Source organism: Lissotriton helveticus, chromosome 12 (genome assembly GCF_964261635.1).
Source record: "Lissotriton helveticus chromosome 12, aLisHel1.1, whole genome shotgun sequence".
NCBI lineage: Eukaryota > Metazoa > Chordata > Amphibia > Caudata > Salamandridae > Lissotriton > Lissotriton helveticus.
The window spans coordinates 841,045,548-841,068,219 of record NC_136073.1 but is presented as its reverse complement, the minus strand read 5'-3'; the positions used below and the strand labels follow the sequence as shown (position 1 = coordinate 841,068,219).

Sequence of the window (22,672 nt, the reverse complement as noted above, 5' to 3'; positions counted from 1 at the left end):
TTTTTCTAAATCCCTTGTGGTATATGAGTGTATCCTTGTCAAACCTCTAGTGGTATTGGATTTTATGAGTTGAGGGTTTGATATGTACGAGGAGTGAGTATTTTGAAATGAAGTAAAGCATCCAGGGGAATTGTAGTCTTTTTGTTTGGTAGACACCTGTCATTTTGGTGTATGAAGGGGTTACGCTCTATTTTTATCTGCCAAGATTTTCATGGCAGATCAGACGTTTGTCCTTCTGTAGCTAATTAATTATTTTGAATCTTTCATTTGATGGCCAAGGAACAATTTATCGTATTTTGTACACAGTAATTATTTTGTCTGTGCCTGCACACGTTTTCCATTCAGTTAAAACCTTGTCCAATCCATGTTTTGGTTGGCTTGTAAGGTCTGTGTTATCGGAATAAAAAAAAGATTCCACAGGCCGCAGTGGCTACGAACCAGCACCTAAAAATAACACCTAGAAAGTGCTCACAGCATTAGCTATGCAGTTAAGAGCCTGCCCACGTCACGCTCGCACCGCATGCACTGCTGATGACTTTAAAATTGATACCACAAAATATATGTCAAATAATTGTGATTTGCCTCTCTAGTAACAATACATATAATGTGAAAACTGACCTCGCTTGATAGGTAAAATCTCTGCTTCTGCATCATATGCCATTACCTTGTGGTGAAAGGCTCCTTTTACTACTGAAGGTGTGATGTCTTCGTCAAAAATGTTTTGACAAGTGTCTGCAGTACTGTGTCAGTAAGTGTCCATACAGTTATTCCATCCCCAGGGAAGGCTGTGGCTCGACAGAATTATTATAATTTTTTAAGCCATCGTTAAATGTAAGATTTTTTCCAAATTTTGTTTCTGAGGGCTTATCAAAACAGGTTTTATTTAATGGAAGTGCACCTTTTCAGCTAAAACAAGTACATCTATTTGACCTGAAAAGAATGCCAGCTTTCACCCTACAGGCAACAACGGTTAGGACATATATATTCACTGCTGCAATCCTAACTTGTCACGTCATTTGTTGATCGGTGGGAAAACTTTGTAAGTACTTGTAATAATTATAATCAGTGGTGTTTTGATTTTATTTTCATCACCTACCCAGTGACATGTTGGCATCGTCGCCTTCTGCTGCGCTTACATCTGGGCACAGGGCCTTCGCCTGTGACTCCACTCGTGCTAATATCAGATTTCACTCTTTGACTATGACATAGCACCAACTGGGACCATCGGTGTGGTCCAAAAATGGAAAACAATCTCTCGTGTTTTTTAAGGGGGGGGGCTAAACAAGACCTGGATTTGCTTACATTTCATATGTGCCAAGCAAACAGTGATGTGTCCGGATAACATGCATTGTACTTGGAAGGCCAGCACCAATTAATATTTCAGTACTGTATGGACATCCATATGTTATATGTATTTATGCCAAAATGAAAATGTTCCACTGGGTATAAAAGATTTGCTTGTATGAGTACAATGCTACCATAGACCTTGTTCTCCAATATTTATTTTGTTACATCTCTTCATAGTAACTTCAAAGAATCATATTCTCTCTTCCAAATTCATATATTACTTCACACTCTGCATCTAGACCAATGATCTGGTGTATCAGCAGTACTGGTGAAATATTACAGGAAGCAGCACACTGGAAATTGGGTATTGATGTTTGAGGCTATACTTTAGAGGTTGTTAGGGGCAAAATACCACTACAGGGCTGAATTGAATGTATTCTTCTTGGGCACCCCTCCCTCTGCTGACCTTTTGACTGCTCCGCTGTGCGGACAGTGACGAGTTATTTCCTGCTCAAGGAAGCCGTTCTTTATATACAGTATAGTAAATGCAATACTACCACTTTTTAGTTTGCAGTTCTTGAATCATTGCCCTGAGAAGGCCCCTAAAGCATCATAACCGCATGCGCGCGGCGGCTTTTCCCGCTGTGCGCGGCGTTTTTCACGCTTTACATGACGAGCTCAGCTCGTCATCAGCGCCGAAGTGGTTAAGGAGCTGAAACGCATTGAAAAATATTAGCAGCCCCAATAAAAAAAATGTTTTTCAAGATATTACTTGGTATCTAAGAATTAACTCTCGAATGCAAGACTGCCCCCAAATGATTCCTCGAACATCAATAACAATGAATGGATTTTTTCATTTTGTTTCTTCCTCTAATATAAAACAGGCATTGCTTATATCAGCCTGATCCCTGAGTATGAGGTAATACATGAATTTTCGAGAGTGAGCATGATGCTGTTTTAGATTAAATTTGTAAAATGGAGAAAATACTTATAAATATAAGATTTCCTTGAACTCGCTAATCTATGTTTGGAACTTTTTTCCTTTTTAAGAATTACTATAAATAGATATTACAAAGGAATGTTGTAGAGCAATGACTTTGGTAGCACTATACTCATTCAAGTAATTCATAGTGTAAAACTTTCCCTGAGGGGAACATTTTGTATTATTACCCCATTACTAAGGAAATGAAGGGTAGTCCCATTCATCTCTTTATTATATATATTTATATAGCACCCATTTTGACATTGGTATTGCCTCAAAATCAGGTTCTATAACTAATTGCTGCTCTGGTTTTGAGGATTCTATTCCCAACTGTATGGTATATGAAGTTATAGCTAGTTCAAAGCAACCTGAACTGCTTTATGTGAAACACATACAACATAGCCCAAATTAATTTTCATTTCTCATGATTAACATACATTGTAATGCTCTGTCCCTTTCCCTCATTTTAAAAACAAACGGTAATTTTAATGGGGGGAATTTATGGTTACCTTGGTTGCAGCTTGCAGCGCTTAAAAAAAGAAAATTAATGATGGGTGTTGGACCTTTTTAGACTTTCATTTCTTGTGGCTGGTTTGCAGACCGCTATAGGTGTTTAACCAGCCTCATTGCACACAGATAGAGGCCTTTAGGTCAGTCATTTTCATCCACAAATCTTTTCAGATTCAGAAAATGTAAATCGCAGTTTGCATATACCCCAGCATAGAGAATGTGGTAAGAGGTTAGCCTTATTTAGCTCTTCGCTCTTTTAAGCTATGACCCTCTTAAAAAGTTGTTCACTTAAGTGTCAAGGCTGGTGGGCCAAGACTTTACAGATATTTTTATTTCAACATTGGTTAAATGTATGCAAAGCCAATAGTATATTTTTCTTTGAACCAATAAGGATAATAATTTCTTGTGATAAGCATTAAAACAAAAAATGTTTTTAACTGTTTGAGTACACATTCCTGGTAGGAAGCACCTTTACTGTTGTATTAAAATTATACACACCGTTTTTGGTTTTATATTACAATCTTATGGCTGACAATCAATCAGGTTTCTTATAGAGCGTGACTACTCACCCGTGAGGGTCTCAAGGTGCTGAGTGTGTGGGGGCAGAAATTGGGGGGGGGGGGTCTGCTGTTAGGTCGAAGAGCCAGATCTTGAGGTCCTTCCTGAAATGCTGCAGCGATGGTGATGGCCTGAGGTGCAGAGGCAGGGAGTTCCAGGTCTTAGCAGAGAGGTAGGGGAAGGATCTTCCTCCAGCTGTGGTGTTTTGGATTGTAGGGATGGTAGCCAGGGCCATTTGGGCATAACGGCGCTGTCTGGTGGAGTGTAGAAGGTGAGGCGGGCGTTGAGGTATGCATGTGTGACGTTGTGGAGGGCTTTGTAGGTGTGCGTGAGGAGCTTGAAGGTAATTCTTTTGTTGAAAGGTAGCCAGTGAAGGTCTCTCAGGTGGCCGATGATGTGGCTGTGGCGTGGGATGTTCAGGGTGAGTCTGGCAGAGGCGTTCGGGATGTTCTGTAGTTTCTGGGTGGTTCCGGCATAGAGTGCGTTGCCGTAGTCGAGACTGCTGCTGATGGGCGCATGGGTGACTGTTTTCCTGGACTCGGAGGAGCTCCACTTGTAGAACTTACGAAGCAGGCGGAGTGTGTGGAAGCAAGAGGATGAAACGGCATTGATTTGGCGTTTCATTGAGATCAAGGGGTCCATGATGATTCTGAGGTTTTGTGCGTGGGTGGGTTCCGAGCGCTGGGGGCCACCAAAAGTCATCCCAGGCGGAGCCCAGAATGAGGACTTATGTCTTGAGCTTGAGGCAGCTGTCCTTTATCCAGGTGGCGACTTCCTTCACCCCGTTGCGGCAGCAGCATGCTTTCTTTTTTACCTCTTTATTTTGGTGACATATGCTTGTAATGGGGAAAAAATAAACATGACACCACCTCTCCAAGGCCAAGCCTTTTACTTTGCCAGTGCTTGCTTAAAAAATTGATTTCAGGCCTTGCAAAAACGTTGATTCTCATAAACACAGTACAATGAAAAGCGTGATTCAGGTCATAATCCAGCCCAAGGTTTTTGTATAATGCATATATAATAGGTGTTTAATGTTATGCTCTTATAATACCATCGAGCAATTCCAGTGACACTATAGCTCTGATGGCAAATAGTGTGTGGGTGCTACTTGAGCCATCAAATGCCAAAGCAGGACCATCATGCTAAGTTATATTGTTTATGTGTTACGATTGTACGTTATTCCTCCGTTTTGGGGCATTCTATTTATGTACAAGCCTTAATTGGTTCTCTAACAGCCGTTCCCGTGAATTGCCTATTTTCACAAAGTGGAGCACTTTCCTGATCTTGTCACATCTACATTTTCACCTGTCCCGCCCCAGAAGGTGACAAAAAGGCAGCCTGGGGCCTCTTAGGCCTGGAAGAGGGATGTTTTCTTTTTTTTTGCGCTGCCCTGCAGGGAGGGCCCGGTCCTTTGCCGGCTCCATTTCCAGGCCGAACTTTAGCACAGAGCTGGCAGTGTCTGCCACTGGATCCAGCGGCCGGCGGGCGGGCGGGGAAGGGTGTTGGCCCTGAAAGCAGAGCTGTGGTTTTGAAATTACCGTGTGCCGGCCCGCGGTGCCTGGGTAATGACTGGCAACCGAGGGAGCCGGGCTGTTTTTAGCTGGGCGGGCACAGGGCCCCCATCCCTCCCAACCTCTACAAAATGTCCACCGGTGCGTCGTCATGAGGCGAGGGGGTGACGTCACCGCGCTCTCGTGCCTTAGTCACCGTTCCCAGGAGCCACCTGTCCATCAACAAAGCTGTGCCTCGCGCCACTCAGCCACTCGGAAGCAAACCCCGTCCAGTCCTAGGAATGTCCCAAGCTCCCACACTGTCAACTCGCTGCCCCCGCGCCATACCGGAACGAATACCGTCATATATATGCAATGCCCATGCAGCTGCCACGCCAGCACTGACTGCAGTCAGGTAATATGTTGGCAGTGTGCCTGCCCAGGCCTAGGCGGCTCGCATGTTACTATTGTTGCTCTTACCAGTATGTATGACCACAACATGAGAATGTGTTTTTGGCTTTACCCAGCCAACAGTTACACGCCGGTAAGGTTTTCTCGGCAGTAGGTTTCCAAACACGTAGCTTTTATGGGGGGGGGGGGGGGGGTAGCCTCTCGTTGCGGGGCTCATGGTTGCAGCTGAACTGATTGCAGGAGTTTGGAATTTTGACTACATCCGCATGGACATGCTCTCATGTCAATACCTATATCCATGCCTAGACCGCTTGCATGTTTGTAACTTAGTGTGCATAGTGGCTATGCATTGTCCTACCTGACTGCTGACAGAACCTTACTTGTTTGCATATTTTGATCAAAGTACGCTTACAGTCCGATATTTTGCTGTTATTTTTCAATGGCCGTACTTATGCCATTGTGTACAAAACAACACACAAAGTTATCCCATGCCAATCTACCACCTGCACTTATGACTTTGAGCCTTTAGTGTTTTTCCCCAAAAATAAAATACCTCCGGGACACCACAGTTTCCTTTTATATTGCATGTAGGAAGACGGCGGTGCCTAATTGGTAGGACGACAACCCTCTACCATTGTGACGACAGGGACTCATGTTCCCCATGTTTTCCTTAGAGGCAGCACCCTGAGAACAAGCATTGGCATAGCCAATAGGTCTCGTCTTTGGGACCTTGTAAGTGTTTAGTTATCCAGCACAATATCCTTGGTGCAACATTATCAAGTGTTGCATGGCTAAGCACTTATAAGGTCCCAAAGGCGAGACCTATTGGCTATGTCAATGCCTGTTTTGAGTGAGTGGCTCGTGCAGGTATGCCATTATGAGGTAGACATGCTGCGAGTGCTTTTACAGGAGCCCCTATGACATTGCCCCTCTTCAAAATGTATCTTGGGTCTGGTGTAATACTTCTAGCCCCTATTCCCGTCTTCTCGCACCCAATGCATCCTTAAATGTCCCATGCACACTCCTATTACCCCTGTCCTCCAGTGACACTTTACCTGTCACGGGTGGTGGTGGACGTGGTGGTGGTGGTGGACGTGGTGGTGGTGGACATGGTGGTGGACATGGTGTGGGTGGACGTGGTGGACCTGCTGGTGGACGTGATGGTGGTGGTGGCGGACATGGTGGTGGTGGTGGACGTGGTGGTGGTGGAGGACGTGGGGGTGGTGAAGGACGTGGGGGTGGACATGGTGGGGGACGTGGTGGTGGTTGTGGTGGACACTGTGTTGGTGGTGGATGTGGAGTACGTGGTGGTGGTGGACGTGTTGCTGGACGTGGTGAACATGATGGTGGAGGACGTGGTGGTGGACGACGTGGTTGTGGACGACGTGGTTGTGGACATGGTGGATGTGGACGTGGTAGTGGTGGTGGACCTGGTGGTGGTAGACGTGTTGGTGGACATGGTGGTGGTGGACGTGTTGGTGATTGGGGTGAAAGAATAGGCTTATAGATTTGTTAAAATGGTTCAGTTTCTAAGTGCGGTATTGGCGCCCAGACTAACCATCAGAGGCCGCGCGCCTTTTATTATGGATTGTTATGTTGCTGGTATCACTGGGCGCCGATTGTATGGCTTGCACATTGGCAATATTTTGATGGGGATACCCATGCCAGCATCTACATCGTTTACATGTTGGGTCTATCCATTGATACACATACTCCCTTGATAGTTTGACCACAGTCATCCTGCCCGAAACGCAGACTGCTTCCTTGTGGCCCAAAGCAACTTCTAGATTATTTTTATTGTTGGTAGTGCTCTAGACTGTGTTCACCTGGAACGACCGCTTGTGTTGCTTGCTCTTTCATTATTGAAGTGACCTCCATACTTAAGGTCATTACGGACATAGTTAACGTTTCGCCTGCAAATCATTGATTTCAGGTGTGCTGGTCTAATTAGTTCAATGAAAGTAAAACAAGACTACAGCACCCAGAATGCAGTATACTCTCACACAAGTCCACCCCTGGGAACGATGTTTGTAACGACCTGGAGGGAGGAGGTCACACTATTCCTACTCTTGGACTTGATGTCCTGCCGCTTGGTTGTTTGTTTTCCCTCTTTCGTCTGCCCTTCATTGACTGAGTTTTGGAGTGAACGCTACTCATGGCAGCCCTCGTATGCTTGAACCAAGAGTAGCCTTTTATTGTATTTTAATAGCGTCTCATTCCCCTGAAAAGGCCCTTGAGCGCTTCTGGGCGGACACATAAGAGGCGAGTTGTTTTGTTCTGGGTGGTTGCCAGACTCTTGGGGTTTTTACAGCGGTGCATCTTGAAAGGATTAATGTGTGATTTAAGGGGGCTCTCTAAACGTGCTGTGGGGAACGTGGAGCTGCGTTTCAGCAAATGATGTGTGAGGGTGGTCTTGTCTAGATCTGTTCCATGCTTGGTTGGAACAGTGTGGGCGTGTCGGCTGGTGTCAGTGGGAGGGGTTGGCCGGCGTGCATGGCTGTAGTGGGTGCCCGGCGCGCCAGCTGTTTGTGTGTTTGCATTCTTCGCACAATGCCTCTGTTGTGCCACCTTCTCCGCCCCTGGTAAATGCGAGGTCTGTTCGGCCGGTGGTGTGTGTTTATTTACCCAGCCCGTGGCCTGTGGAGTTCCTGCTTTGAAAGGCGGGCCATTGATGGCCGCCCCTGCCGATTGAGGAGGTGTGTTTACCTCTCTCTCCTGCAGGGGCGGCGTGAGTGGGACGCCCCTGCCCTCCACCGGCGGAAGGAGGGGGGCACACCGAGGGTGCCCGCCCGTGCCAGCGGGAGATCCCGCCCCCTGGGTGTGCTGAGGGGGGAGAGAGAGGCTCGGATGTGCACGGGAGGTGCAAGCGGGACACGGAAATGGGCGGCAGAAAAGTCTCACCCACAAGTTGGAACTGGTTCCTGCAGCTACGGAAAAAGACATGAGAGGTTTTGTGTTTCACTTTCATTATACATGTTTGGGAAACAGCCGCGCCAATGTGCACCGTCTCTGAAGGAAACTGCAGATCACAAGGGCTTGGTGGGAAAGTGACCCGCCTCCCCAGTGATTATAACCGGTTCAAGGGGGTTTGAGGCAGTGTCTGTGCAAACTGCGGGCAGAGAGAATGTGCGAGCACCTATGTGTCTGTGAGTATACACGGCCCTCGCTCGTATACTGTGCCTGTAAGTTGTGTGTTCGAAATTCACCACCGTCTGTGTTTAACCACTGAGTGCTGCATGTGCAAGGTCCGTTCATATCACATGTATGTTGAGGCTTCGTTGCGTTTCTACAACCACCCCAGAGAGGCAGCTGCGTGCTTCAGCTGGTGTGGCAATGAACCTATAGTTGTGGGACTTGCATCTACTTTATTGCAGTATTTATAAAGTGCTTACTTCCCGTATGTGAGGTACGAAGGCGCTTGTCTACATGGGCAGCAGAGCAAGCCCACTCCACATAGAATGGAATTGTATTTATGTTGCGATTACTGCTCCTGACGAGGCGTTGAAGCGCTTTGCACCGAGTGCAAAGCTGCTCTCGAACCCAAGGTTCCCCGAGGTAAGTGGGTTAATACCATTAAGAAAATTGAAAAACAAAACACGATTTTTTATACATCATTGTTAAAGAAATGAATACTGGTAAAAGTTTAAGATGTTTTGGAACATGACTAAAATTCTCTGGTAGCTGGTCTTTACAGCGGTTAAAAGTCAAAAGGATATTTCTTGTAATTTCTTGTAATTTGAACCTTGATACTTAGTGTATCCAAAATATATGTTTTTCTCATGCAGAGCATACCTCTATGACGACAGCAGTGACCTCTCTGAGGAAAACACGGTTTTCAAGCTACTACTTGAAAAGAAACCCTCTATCAACTCAGTTGTCTCTCTGATATCTTCTGCTTTTTAGGAAAAGCATCGTTTGCCTTGTTTCATAGCACAGACCACCTGAACCTTGAGCAAAAACTTCCTGCTCACAAGGGACTACCATAAAAAGTCCAATTTCTGCCTCCAACTGATATGCTGTCTGACATTCTAGCGTTATTGTAGGATTTACAGCAATCAATGAGCATTATCAGAAAAGTTCATCAATGCTGTTTCTCTCTTGGGACACCATAACATGTTGGCTGTTCTTCACTTTTACATATGTGTGCAATGATGATCTTTGTATTTCAACAGGAAGGAAACTAGAAACAAAGCCAAGTTAATATAGGATCACCTGGCTGCATTTGGAAATTCTACAAACATTTTGTTCAAATGCCATTTTAATTTCTTCTTTGATTAACGGTTTTATGGAGTTTGAAAAGGGAACACAGTTAATGTCTTTGTATAACGCTTAGTCTGTTCTCTGATTCTTTCCCTTTTTTTCCTTCAGGTCGGAGAAGGAAGGGTTATCATCGGAAAGGAAGTGGAGTTCCGAAAGATGCGCTCTCCATCCAAGGGCGGCCCCGGGGAGCGGGCGATGGGACTGGCGGCTTGGCATCTGGGAGCACTGACATTGCACTAGCTGGGAGCTTGTGGGTGGCGATCTCGCCCTCCCCTCCTCTGCACACCGGGATGGTGTACTAGCGGGCGACTCTGAGTTCTGTTTTGGCACCATTTTCGCCGCATTGGGGGCTTTGCATGGCAGCGGTGTAACCGTGGAGAGGCCGGGGTACCACAAACTTATGGATTTTGATAAGAGAGGAGGGAAAGGGGAGACGGAAGAAGGCAAAAGGATGTCCAAGGTAGGCGGCGGAAGAAACACACATGGAAACCGCAGCGCCGGGACCAACTCCGGAGTCTTGATGGTGGGGCCCAACTTTCGGGTTGGGAAGAAGATTGGTTGTGGCAACTTTGGGGAACTCCGTCTTGGTGAGTACGTTTGTTCATATAATATGAACTGGTCTTATAAGAAATATTGTCTCTATTAGCCATTAGTAAAAACCTCTAGGGTTAGGGGATAATTTGATTTTATTTGCGCATGTTGACCACCACTGACCATGCTGGAACCTGATGAACAGATTATGAATGAATTGTACAATAAACAAACATGCAGCACATAACGTTCCTGTACAGGAAAAGCAGATATATCAATCCTCATGTTGTCCCAAGTCTTGAGTCCTGGTCTCTGTCCTTGCAGAAACCTATTGAGTTATAATTCAAGGATATTTAAAATACTCTTCATTTAACTCTTCTTGGTGCAGATGTTCCCATCTTCACAACAACCTCACTGACGACTTTGTCCGAGTAAACTTTTTTTCCCCCAATACAGGAATTGCTCAAATATGGGTGGAGGAATTAACTGTAACTTGCAAGGAGATACATTTTCCCCAACTGCAAGGAAGTCTCCAATCAGACTTCTGCTGTGCCTTAGCAAAAGATTCACCCCAAACTTAAAGCTGACCCGTGCATTTTTGTTGCTATAGAATCGCAGAGATGGCAGTTGCAGTGCACAAAAACATATACTATATTGATCATCAAAATACACATTCTGTTTGGTTCTTTGAATCTGGTTTATTGGGATTTCACCTCAAATTCAGATTGTTTTTCTTGCATAATTCTCAGTGGGACGCACCTTGCTGTTAGCTTCCTTAATTCAAACCTAATTCTTAGATTGGCATATCCTTAAGAAACTCTGCCATTAAAAATGTAATTTGTTGTATTGCAAAGTGTTAAAATACAGTCACAGACTGTGAGCAGGGTAAACAATTGGTGGCATATATACAGATTTGATATGCTGCTTTTCCTGCACAGGAACGTTATGTACTGCATGTTTGTTTATTGTACCAATTTGTTAGATCTTGCGATACAGCAGGTAAATGATTGTTGGGGAAATTATAGGTCAGTGTCACCTTCTAGCCACTTCCTGTTTTTTCTCATGTGTGCCAAAGGGATGAGTGACTACCACAGGAAACAATGTGGTGATAGAGAGCAAGAATGTCTCTGCCAGGTGAGGAGGGGTTTTGATGCCCTCCCAGACTCAAGAAAATGCTCTTCTTTATCAACCAGATGATCTGCCCTGACTACTCCTCCCCTTCCAACATTGGTAGACAGGTCAATATTCTCTTGTCTACTCAGTGCAAGCTCCTGGCAAGAACACTTCCTGAACAGTAACCTGATCCTATATACGTCTTTATGACGCCTATTCGTTTGACTAATCCTATTTTCTTTTTGACTGATTGACAGGCACATGCTACTCAAGCAGGGGAATACCCAGAATAGAAAATACGTAGTAGACCTAACATCCCCCAAATTATAAGAAAGATACTTTACGATGTAAATTAATAATAATGCTATATGAGAAATGATAACTGAAGTAAGCTAGGCATTTATATTCATTTTGTAATGATTGCAAAATGTCATATTTTCGTTTTTGGTGGCGGGGAATAAAAAGATACAAACTGTCTTCACGTAATTACCGAACAAGGACCTTTTTTCTTGTGCTATTTTTACTTTTCATAATCTCATTACAATTCTGTCACTTGTCCTTCTCTCCCCGGCGCAGGGGCTGCCATGCAATTTGTGAGAAATGTAGATGTTGATGGGGAATGATTGGGCTGCAATAGCTTGGAGAACAGCAGTGGCTGAGCTTGATATCCTCGGTCGGGTTGTTGACACTGAAGCTTGGGTGCGGCGCCCAGAGGTGTAAACTTTTGAAATAATGATTGGAAGTTCCCTTTCTCAGCCTTGAAGGGAACTGCTGACAGCTGCTGGCGCACTGCCAGACCTGCAGTTTCTCTGTAAGCATTACTCAGGACTATTGAGACTGCTCAAACTTACCTTTCATTCCTAAAACCAGAGCAAGCGCAACTCCATGCTCATTCTGTTCTTGTTTAACACCTCTGATGACATCGTCAAGCAGGCTGTACCATTGGTAGTATAGTAAGTAGAGTTCCCCAAGTGTTCCGGTCCTCCACAGGTGTTACCATTACAAGTGTGACTGCAACAAATGATGGGCGGACTGCTGAATGATTCAAACATTCACACCCAGTCAAGAGTTCTGGGTTAAATCCATCATTCTTTTGCTCACCATGCCACCCCAGTGTGGACCCAGCCATATGCAAATCAGTCTCGACCATGTGCCCCATGGGAACAGTCCAGACCGAACTGCCAGGCCAGGTCCTCCCTGGACCGGAAACAAGCATCCTGGGGCCGGATTGGGATGATGTCACCCTTCATCAGCCAGGCTAGCTTGAATCCAGTGGCACAGTGAGCATTACAAGGGAACGACACGTGGTCAAAATCCTATGCCTATTGTGGGGTGTTGTAATGGGACAGAACACCGTCTAAATGGTTGGTCTTGCAATCAAGTCAGAATGGAATTTCATGTTTTTTTGTTTGCTCAGCCCTTGGTAGGATTAGTAGTCTGTGGACTAATTATCTGGGTTCCAGCATGTGCACGTGGTGCCAGTCCACTGTAAAATCTGTTTGTAGGACACACTGTTGAAGTCACCTCTAAACACACTACCTAAATCAGTAAATGTCATATTTGCAACATCAAGCTAATGTGTATATCGAGCCAATCCGGGACAGGCAGCCGTATCACTACTGAGCAGACCCATTCTTATCTGCACTACATGTGATAGTCGGCCACCAAACCATGACAAGTGTTCTTCATATCCTAACGAGACTTTTAAGTCACGATGTGGGACATAATTTCCTGGTTTTGCAGCATGTATAGAAGTGCCAGTGTTGGTGTCTACGGCATCAAACTCCACCTATGAATAAAGTATATCAAAAGGATATGCAGCACACGTGCATACCAGCAAATGGTACTTCACCCCATATTATGCAAACCCGTAGCAAGATGAGGCTATGTGACTGGAGCCCTTTACTGAACTATAGAAATAGGACGAGCTTTTGCCTTTTTCAAGAAATCCGTTCAAACATGAGATGCAAATTGCAGAAATCAAAATGGGAAATTCTCTTTAATGAGTCCGGTGCCTGACAAACCTACAGAAAAATAGAAAGTACCCAACTGGGCTGATGGAGGTACCCCTAATATTGCCACAGACCTCTCTCTGTAGTACATGGACTTTTGAGTGTGTCTTCTAAAACTACTTAAAGATGTAGAAAATTCTTGCCCCACAGCTGAGCTCCAGATAACATGTTCTCTAGATTTTCCAGAGGTGCAAGGTCCATTTTCTAGACCTCCTGGCAATCGGTACTGGGTGTGCAAACTGGAATCGGAAAACCATTTGTACGGCAACCATTCCACAACTCACTGAGCCCTCTTTGAGTGAGATGAGTTTCAGCTAATCATCAATAGAATGAGATATTACAGATATAAATAGGGGAATTTCCATGCATGCATCCATAGTCAGAAGCTGGCCCAAGCTTAATGGTCGTTTTTCTTGGTAACTTGTGGTCATCCATGGCATGTAGCTACCCCTGGTAATATGCTTGCATGGCAAATTGTGGTCATTCTTGGCACATTGTTGCCATCTATTGTATAGAGGGTGCCTTTCTCTGGCTTCTTCCTCGTCCTAACAGAATAGTTATCATACTTTGTGCATTGTACACCTGCTATAATGCAGACCTCTACATTGTGGTAGTCTTTTCGATATATTTTGGGCAGGCGTGTTTTGGTGGTACTCACCCTAGCATAGCGCTGGCCTTGATTTAATGTTTGGAATTTCTGGCATATTGTGCATAGCCATAGCTCAATATCGCCAATTATCGAATGTAAATCGGTTTGAATGCATTATAGTTCTAGAAGCTCAGAAGAGCTAAACCGGTGCAGATGAACCTATGTAACATCTACACTAGTGTTCTTGATCAGCGAGCCATCGCTCCATAACCTACACATTTTTGCTACGGTCAAGGTTTTCGAGATATGTGGGCAAGGCAAAACATATTCTATTGTAAATGCTTGGTAAAAAATGGGGCAGTAAAATTTTGCAATGCATATATGGTTTTATACTCATTAGCTTTGTTTGCAAGGCAACCTTTATGCAGTGACTTCGGAACGTCGAATTTCCTTTGATTTTTCTAATGTTCCATTTCTTTCATACAGGGAAGAATTTGTACACCAATGAATACGTGGCCATAAAATTGGTGAGTTTGTGTATTTTGTTTCTTTACTTTCACCCATGTGTTTTGAATGTTTAATATTTGCTGTGGGCTAGTTGGGGACTATTGGGGAGCAATATGCATTCATTATGCATTCTTAGGGTCAGTTTTGCTCTGCCAGATTGATGATGGCTTATGGGTGAAAGTGAAAAGATTTAATGTCAAGAAGTAGATTGGGGAAATCAACAACAATTAAGTGGTTTATAAGGCACACTTTTGGTCTTGTGCTGTTTGTAAGTGCCAGCCGGGGCTATTGGTTTTGTGTAAATGCCTGGATCACTTTTTGTTTTGCTTGCATTATAGAAACTGGCATATTCTCTGATATTGTTACTCCGGGCTTGCAAGGGCTTCGGGATTGTTGCACACATGTTCAAGTCAGCCTCGTGTGTTATTTGTTTGATGACCATCTGAAGTATTGATGAGCTAGCTCTGTAATTGGTATGCTTGTGGTGGAGTATTGGCATGCAAGGGTAAGTTGGGAGCCGGCTGGTAAGTGGACTTGAGTTCTGGTGTACATTCTGTACTGGGTTGAACACAAGCAGGGCTAGCAGGGCTTAATGATATTCTGACTGCCCTATTGTAGTGTATAACTGTGGTGTTGAGGTCAATTGAGCATATTGTTCGGTGGGTATAAGGATTCAGGTTGTGGTATACCTTGGTAGTGTGACAGTGTATTGATGTTGGGGCAACCAAGGTGTCTATTTGTGCTGGATGTATGTACTGTTGAGGATGGACGTGAGTATCAAAAAGTTGATCTGAGTTTCATATGTGTGCTTTATGGGCGTGACAAGGTGGTGTAGGGTAAGACTGGGCTGCAGCAGGTCTTTGTGTGCAATTGTGAACTTAGCTTGAATGGGTTGTGTGGCATGAAATTGTGGTTTTAGGTAGGTGAGAAAAGGGATGCAGAATGATGGCGTTACATTCATATGCAACTGAGCTAGAGAATTATCCTGCACATTTGACAGCATGGTATGGTGTTGGTTTCCACATGGTTTTGTGGTATTCATGCCCTCTGAAGGGCAGTAAGTTACTGTTTACAAGAGTGGTCTGGTGGTGTCATGTCATGTGGATGTGGTTGGACTTCGTATTGACATACAGGTGTGAACTGGGTGTTAAGTAGGCATGTTTAGTGGATAGCAGGACAGCTGAAACTATTTGTGCGTTCTGGGAGGAACATTTAGGTGGTGGTAGTCCGTTGGGTGTGGGTTCTGATGAGCACCGATATCATCTTCTCTTTCTGGGAGGGAGGCCTTTGCCTCACTTGATGTCAAATTTCGAGTTAATTATCTGAATGAATACATGGCTTCCATATCCTATGCTTAAAAAGTAAATGGATAACAGCAGTTTCTTTACCCACCTCCACGGATGCTTATTACTGTGCCTCAGAGAGCTGGAGGATGCAATGGAAGTACGGTGTGGCATTTGCCTCACAGTTAGATGAGTTGTATGAATGAGGTTAGAACCGGGACTTGTGTATATTGCAGCGAACAGGGGGGAGTGCAAGCAACCTGGGCAAAGTGCATGCAATTTGATATGTGCAGGCTGATGGTTTTAAGATCAGCGGTAGCATTTTGTTTGGAGTTGAATAGTAATGATTGTGGGGGACACCCTGAGGACGAAAAGGATGAACATGGCATTCATCTGCGCAACAGGATGGGTTGGGGATAAGGGGTGGCATTGGGTGTGCAGGCGAGTGACCTGGGGAATTTCTTGAATATGTATGTCACCTAGTCACACGCTGGTAGGAAAGAAAGGCTGTCATAAGCAGGCGGGAAGAAGGCAGGTACTAAAGTCATAGCCTGCCACATTTGTAACACAGTGGTATAATGAGCAGCATCTTGCTCTCAGTCCAAAATTAATTTATATTTTTTTGTTTCAAAGGAACCTATAAAATCAAGAGCCCCTCAGCTACATCTGGAATACCGGTTTTACAAGCAGCTTGGAAACTCAGGTAAGACTGCATGTCACAGTTGCAGCTGCTTAGTGGCTTGGAGCTGTTGCCTTATGACGTCTTCAGCTGAGGAAGTAGCCACATGAGACAAATTGGTGAAAATTGTGATGCTGTTGGCATTTGATGAAATTGTCATGTTGTCAAACCTTATAAAACTTGCTGTATGATTAAAGTCCTTGGCTAAAGTATGGCTTCATAGTGCTGAGATTAGCTGAATAATGGACTAGAACTGCTGCAGCTGACCATCCTAACGGGACAGAAAGGAAACCATTTTGAGGGTTCTTTTAAAGTCTGTTCTTAAGTTTTGGATTTGGCAAGATACCGTGTTATTATTCCAAATAAATTAGATTTGCAAATCCAAGTTCATTTAATTGAACCTCTAGTATTTCATGATCTTATAACGGTTATCTCAAGCCTTTTCAGGCTCCATGACCTTCTTCACTAACGATCATATATCTGAAAACAATCGCATAACAAGATAGTTGTCCAGGATCTCACCACGTGGTTGTGACTATTCATTACTTATGACTTCAATGGAGATTCCCCTATGAGAGAACTGGAGTTACAGGTAAGAAACTATTCCTTCTCTTCCGTCAGCTCAGTGTTTAGGTCAATCAATGCTGCCTGCATGTTAGGTCTTATCATACATTACCTTTGCAACCTTGGCCAGCGAGCTCTTACCTGTGGTCCCAGATGAGTTTTGGCCACTTTCGCTCAGACCATTAAAAAAGGCCAGGATGCTGCAAAATATAATTAGGACTGTGGTCTATTGGCGCCCGAGCACCATGCTACTATTCCGCCACTTTCGGATGACTGCTCCAAATAGGATACTATTCTAGCATACATTCACTCAAATACCACCCAAGAAAGGTCACAATTTCAAGTCATCTGTATCACAGTATTTTATTCTTCGATTCTAAGCGGTGAGACTGCTTATACATAGACCCACTTACACGGATGTGCCCTCTATGAATTTTGCTCTCCATTTTGGCATGTAGGCTAAAGATTGACCTGACATTGTTGAATAGCCTTTAAATTCCTTCATTACTAGTTACATAAGCCCAGCTTAAGTATTTGGTTGTTACAGTGTGATGAAGCATATGTTGGCTTTCTAGAACCTAATGTAAGAAAAAAACGGGAAATTGCCAGTTAAGAATCGCTTGTACCGAAACGCCAAAGTTTCTCTTGTGATCTCGCAAAGCGTGCTAGTGCTTGCTTCAAAAAATTGGGACTTAACTTATCTGAGGCGTGTTTGAGCAACAGCTCCTCCCCTTTGCTGAGAATGCTATAACCGATACTCCTAAGACTTTTGTAATTGGTAAAGGAGTGCCCTGGCATATATCCGGCCACCAAATTGTTTGTCATTAGGGATGGCTTGAATACTACTGACTGCTTCAGGAGTGTGGTGGGTATTTGTGTGGTGCAGGCATCTCCAACACATAGTTCCTTTAATGGGGGAAAAGATTGATTTGGCTCTTTAACATTTTAAATAAAACACAGCCACTGTATTCCTTGGACCTTTCAACCCCTGCCCGACAGTTTCCCGAGCAGGCCTAACCTTCCGAGGCTATTTCAGAGAACTGGTATATAGACATCACCAGGCCTCACCATCACCTCAGCAGTCTCAAATAAGTCCTTTCTTAAGCATACACTGTGCAGCACCCCAGGGACACCATTCCACCCAGTCCTCCGTCACTCTGCATCATTCTCCAAGCTGCGTTAGTTTGCCCTGAGCAGCGCACAACCATACTGTGAAAGGCAGGAGCAGACCTTTTTTCCAGTGTAGAAGCACATTACATCAGACAGATCGGTCTTCCATATGGTGCACCTCAACCTACTCCCACCTCAGAGTGACTTTCAGTGGAGCGCCCTTCAATCTTGCCACAAGTGATGCAGGCTCTTCGCGTAAAATTCACAAGCAATAGGGAGCTGAACTTAGAAGTAGGGATGGGTAGTTATTCCTTCTATTTCCTCATTCTGAGGAAGGACGGAGGCCGTCACCCTATTTTGGATCTTCATCCTTTGAATGCCTTTCTACGGAAGGACAAATTTAATTTGCAAACACTGGCTCAAACTCTGTCCTGGATCCAGGTGACTGGATGGTTGCCTTGGATCTGCAGGATGCATACTTTGATTTGCCAATCCTACAATCCAATAGATGTTCCCTGTGTTTCTAGGTCAGAATGGAGCATTTTTAGTTTGCTGTGCTCCCCTTACCAGTGCTGTTGGATGTTGACAAAAGTGATGGCGGGGTCGCTGCCCATCTTCGGTCGTGGATATCAGTTTTCCGCTACCTAGGTCTCTGGTTGTTGAAGGAGAGATCGCCATTGTCAGTCGTATACCACATCCATATTATATGTTACCTCCTGACATAGTTGGGGTTCTCGATCGACAAGCCGAAGCCACACCCGACTCCTTCGCAGAGGCTTCCCTTTATAGGGGATGTTCTAGACATGGTGAGTTCAGGGTCTTTCCTTTGTTACAAATCCAGTACATTCAGCATATGATCCAGATGTTTCAACTACAGTTCTGTATCTCGGTGAGAGCTGCTATGAGTTTTCTTGTCCTGTTTTCCTCCTTCATCTTGAATATCCACTTCACCAGGTGGCATGTGCAGGCTTTGTACTGGAATCTGAAGTCTCAGCGGGCTCAGCACCAAAGAAACCTGACAAATTATCATTCAAGATTCAGAGGCGATGGCATATGATAGGCAATGGTGGCTGCTAGACCGCAACCTGACCAGGGGCAAAACCGTCTCACTTTTCCACCCAAAGCTGACAGTAGTTGTGAATGCATCCCTGCTCTATTTAGTCGAGATTAGAGGACGCTGACGAAAACCTAGCTCCCAATAACTACTGGAGTTGCAGGTTATCTACTTAGCGTAGATGGCCTTACTACAGTCCATTGAGGGAAGGCATGAGCAGGTTCTCTCTGATAACGCCATGTTGTACTGCAACAAGCAGGGCAGAGTGTCAGTCCTCTGCCAAGAGTCACTGCGCCTCTGAAGTGGGTTGAAGCATCGGGGCATCTCTCTGATTGAAGATTGCAGGATCTTTACTGCCAGGGCGGATGAGCTCTGCAGGCAATGTCTTGTGGATCACCAATGGCAATTGCACTTCAAGCTAGCATAGGACACCTTCTGACACTAGTATGAGGCCTTGCTGGATTTTTTTGTCACTTTTGAGTGTGCAGTGTCAAAACTTCGGCACGTTGGATTTGCCTTCTCCCGGAGACACGTTCAGGCGCGAGCGGATCAGGGGACTCCTGTATGTCTTTCTGCCTTCCCTGACATGAGCTTGAAGAAGATTGGGCCCAACTCTTCCTTGTGGTCCGGATTGGCCTGGAGAGTGTGGTAACCAGAAATTCTGAGCATGAACATTTGTCCTCCGATCAGATTATGACATTGGGTGGGGTCTTCTGTCACAGAAGCAGGGCAGGGTTCTGCACTCAAGTGTGCACAATCTACACTTCCATGACCCGAAAACGAGCTGCAGCAGTTGATTGCGTTTGTTCCTCCTGAGGTCATCCTCATAGCCAGATATTTAAATTTAATTATGCAGGTTGCGGGAGACAAATTTGTGTCCTGGTGTGGAGTCTGCATACAGACCCTCTACAAGCCAAACTGAGGATTGTTTTGTTGTATCTTTGGCCCACTCAGTTCCTGCAGTGGGCGCCATTAAAGGTGATTTGTCCGGCCTTTTTACGTTTGGTGGATCAACCATCACCAGGTGTGATCTAGTTAATTGACAGTCTGACGCACATGTTTCATACCAGACCATTTGTTATGCGAAAGTGGGATCTTCACTTCAGTATTCATCAGAAATAAAAGTCATCTACCTTCGATAAAGCCCTTTCTGGGGTATACTCTGTCTAACCTCAGGTTCCTCAGTGCCCTCTTACCTCCTGTTCTGTGGCGTGGCCTCCTTTTGCCATCTCAAAATCTCCCAAATTAGAGCCCTGCATACTGGCACCATCAATTGTTTTGGGCTCCACATCCAAGAGTTAATCAAGAAACTGATGTTAGCTTGCATGAGAGGCGGCTTTATGCTCTATCACTTCCAGGGCGGAATGAGGTCAACGTGGAGCCTCACAGCGCCGCATAGTGTGTGGGACCCCTGCTGTCAAAACCTACGGATCTAGTCTGGCACCTGGGCAGTATACTAAAGGTGTGGAATCTGTGGTTAGAGTATCCACCGGTAAGAGTTTTAAAGACGGTAAGTAACTTTTACTTCCAATCCAAGAAAGATTACTTTGAACTTAATGAATACGTTTTTTTGTCTTATGGATAGCTCTTGCATTCCACATATCAGAGTCTCTTAAACAACCCAGATATCCGTTGTCTTTAATCCCCTTGGAATTTAGATTAGACCCCAATTCCTCTCTTTTGTATTTTATCCTTTTTTAACTTTCCTAGTGTTTGGCACTAGTACATTTTCGAGCATGTATATAGACTGATGGTGTTTTTGTATTCGTGTCTGGCTCAGACTAAAATATTTGTTATTGATCTTTCTCATAGCCAAGAGTGCGCCTGAGCGAGACCGGGATCTTTTAATTTTTATTTGTTTCTGTCTGTTATATCGCAACTAACTTAATACAGCTATCCAGGCATGCAGATTTGAAGTTGCCTCTCTGAGTTGATTCTTAGTTTACCGTCTGCTTTTCCACAACAGAAGGGATCCCTCAGGTTTACTATTTCGGCCCATGTGGGAAGTACAATGCCATGGTGTTGGAGCTGCTGGGTCCTAGCCTGGAAGACCTCTTCGACTTGTGCGACCGCACCTTCACGCTCAAAACTGTCCTCATGATAGCAATCCAGTTGGTAAGTTAGTGATGTGAGTTCATAATGTTAGATGGCCTAAAAGGTTGATGAACTAATGCTGGCACAAAGGTATTTTGTGCTATTAACTGGCTAGCCCCTGAAGATGAGGCACCTATTCCTAATTTCTCTGGATCCTCGACTCCTGAAACCAGCCCCCGTTATCTTTGTTTCTAGACTAGAGTGGTATTGGGCAAGTTTTTTCAATATTTTCTTGGATGTGAGTCCTTTGGTAACCTGGGTTGACACTATTGCAGCCCAGCGACCTCCGTTATCAACTTGGCTAAATTGGTTTTCTCTTTGAAGTGGTTCTGACAGGTGATCCTGTCACATAGTTGTTCCAGCACCACTGGAGCCAGAAGCCACAGCTTTGTAGCAAGCTGGTTTGATTCATAGACTTCTTTTTGTATTTAAATAGCCTTGAAAAAAAAACCTTTGCATGGCAAACTGATTGCATTTATAAAATATACTTTTTTAATTGGTGTATATTTATGATGCTATGTACTCTATAGAGCAGTTGTATCATAATTGCAAGTATTACTGAAGCTGATATAAGTAATGCTAGTACTGTTCTGACATTTGAGGCAGTAGTACTAATAAAAACAGTGCTTTAAGTGGACAGGCATAGCTAAAGAGAGAGGACAAATACTGTTAGATGAGAAATGTCTTTCCATTTAAGACACTGAAGAGATGTACTGCTAATTGATGCTGCATCATCATCATCATAGCGGCACTACAATGGGGTAAAGTTAGATGGGGAGGTAGTATTAATACTGAAAGTAGTAGCATTGTGGTAATAGAATACTAGCAGTTTTAGTAGCAATGATATCGCTTGCACCAGAAGTAGCGACACTAGAAATGGTGAGGTGATGCCAGTAATGGTAACAGTCAAAACAAATGCAGTTGTACAAGGAGCTCTAGCTCTTGTAGTATTAGTACCAATAAAAGAAATATTAGAAATAAATGCTAGCAGTAGTATTGTACTGTTGGTAGGTGGTATGCAAGTGGAGAGACAGTGTGGCAGACTAAAAACCTGGAACGCGCAATTCAAACATCTTGCTTAGGAGTTGTTTGTTGAAACCAGTTGCCCTAGAGAATGTCTACCTTATTCAGTAGTACGGATGTGGGGAATAACCATGAGGCGCATGAAACCATGCCAGTTCTCTACCACCCAGAAAAACAAAACTGATGGTATGTTAACAGTTTACTTACCCCAGAGAGTGTGAAAGTTGTAGATAGGACTCCCAATGTTGAAGTTTTTGGCAGGATGTACACTTGTAACTCTTGCGTGTGTGCTCCCTTAGGTCACGCGGATGGAATATGTTCACACCAAAAGCCTAATCTACCGAGACGTGAAGCCAGAAAACTTCCTGGTGGGCCGACCCGGCAGCAAGCGGCAGAACAACATTCACATCATCGACTTTGGCCTGGCCAAAGAGTACATTGACCCAGAGACCAAAAAACACATCCCGTACAGAGAGCACAAAAGTCTGACGGGCACCGCACGCTACATGAGCATAAACACGCACCTGGGCAAAGGTAAAAAATCCACGTTTCTCCTCATCAATGTTGACAACATCTTGTGATTTCTCTTCTTCAAGCAACATTGATAACTTCCTG

The 22,672-nt window shown here is 44.4% G+C and overlaps 1 protein-coding gene across 4 annotated transcripts in view; it reads left to right on the top strand.

The window, feature by feature from the left end:
* CSNK1G2 (casein kinase 1 gamma 2) overlaps positions 1–22,672 on the top strand; it is a 78,503-nt gene that overhangs the window by 36,425 nt on the left and 19,406 nt on the right. Inside the window, exons 1-6 of one of the 4 annotated variants that reach the window (XM_078669702.1) lie at positions 7,889–8,186; positions 9,607–10,085; positions 14,230–14,270; positions 16,167–16,236; positions 20,907–21,055; positions 22,357–22,591. In XM_078669702.1, coding sequence (XP_078525828.1) covers positions 9,899–10,085; positions 14,230–14,270; positions 16,167–16,236; positions 20,907–21,055; positions 22,357–22,591 — 682 coding nt within the window. In that variant the 5' untranslated portion in view covers positions 7,889–8,186; positions 9,607–9,898. The other 3 variants (XM_078669703.1, XM_078669704.1, XM_078669701.1) reach the window with 3 other exon arrangements.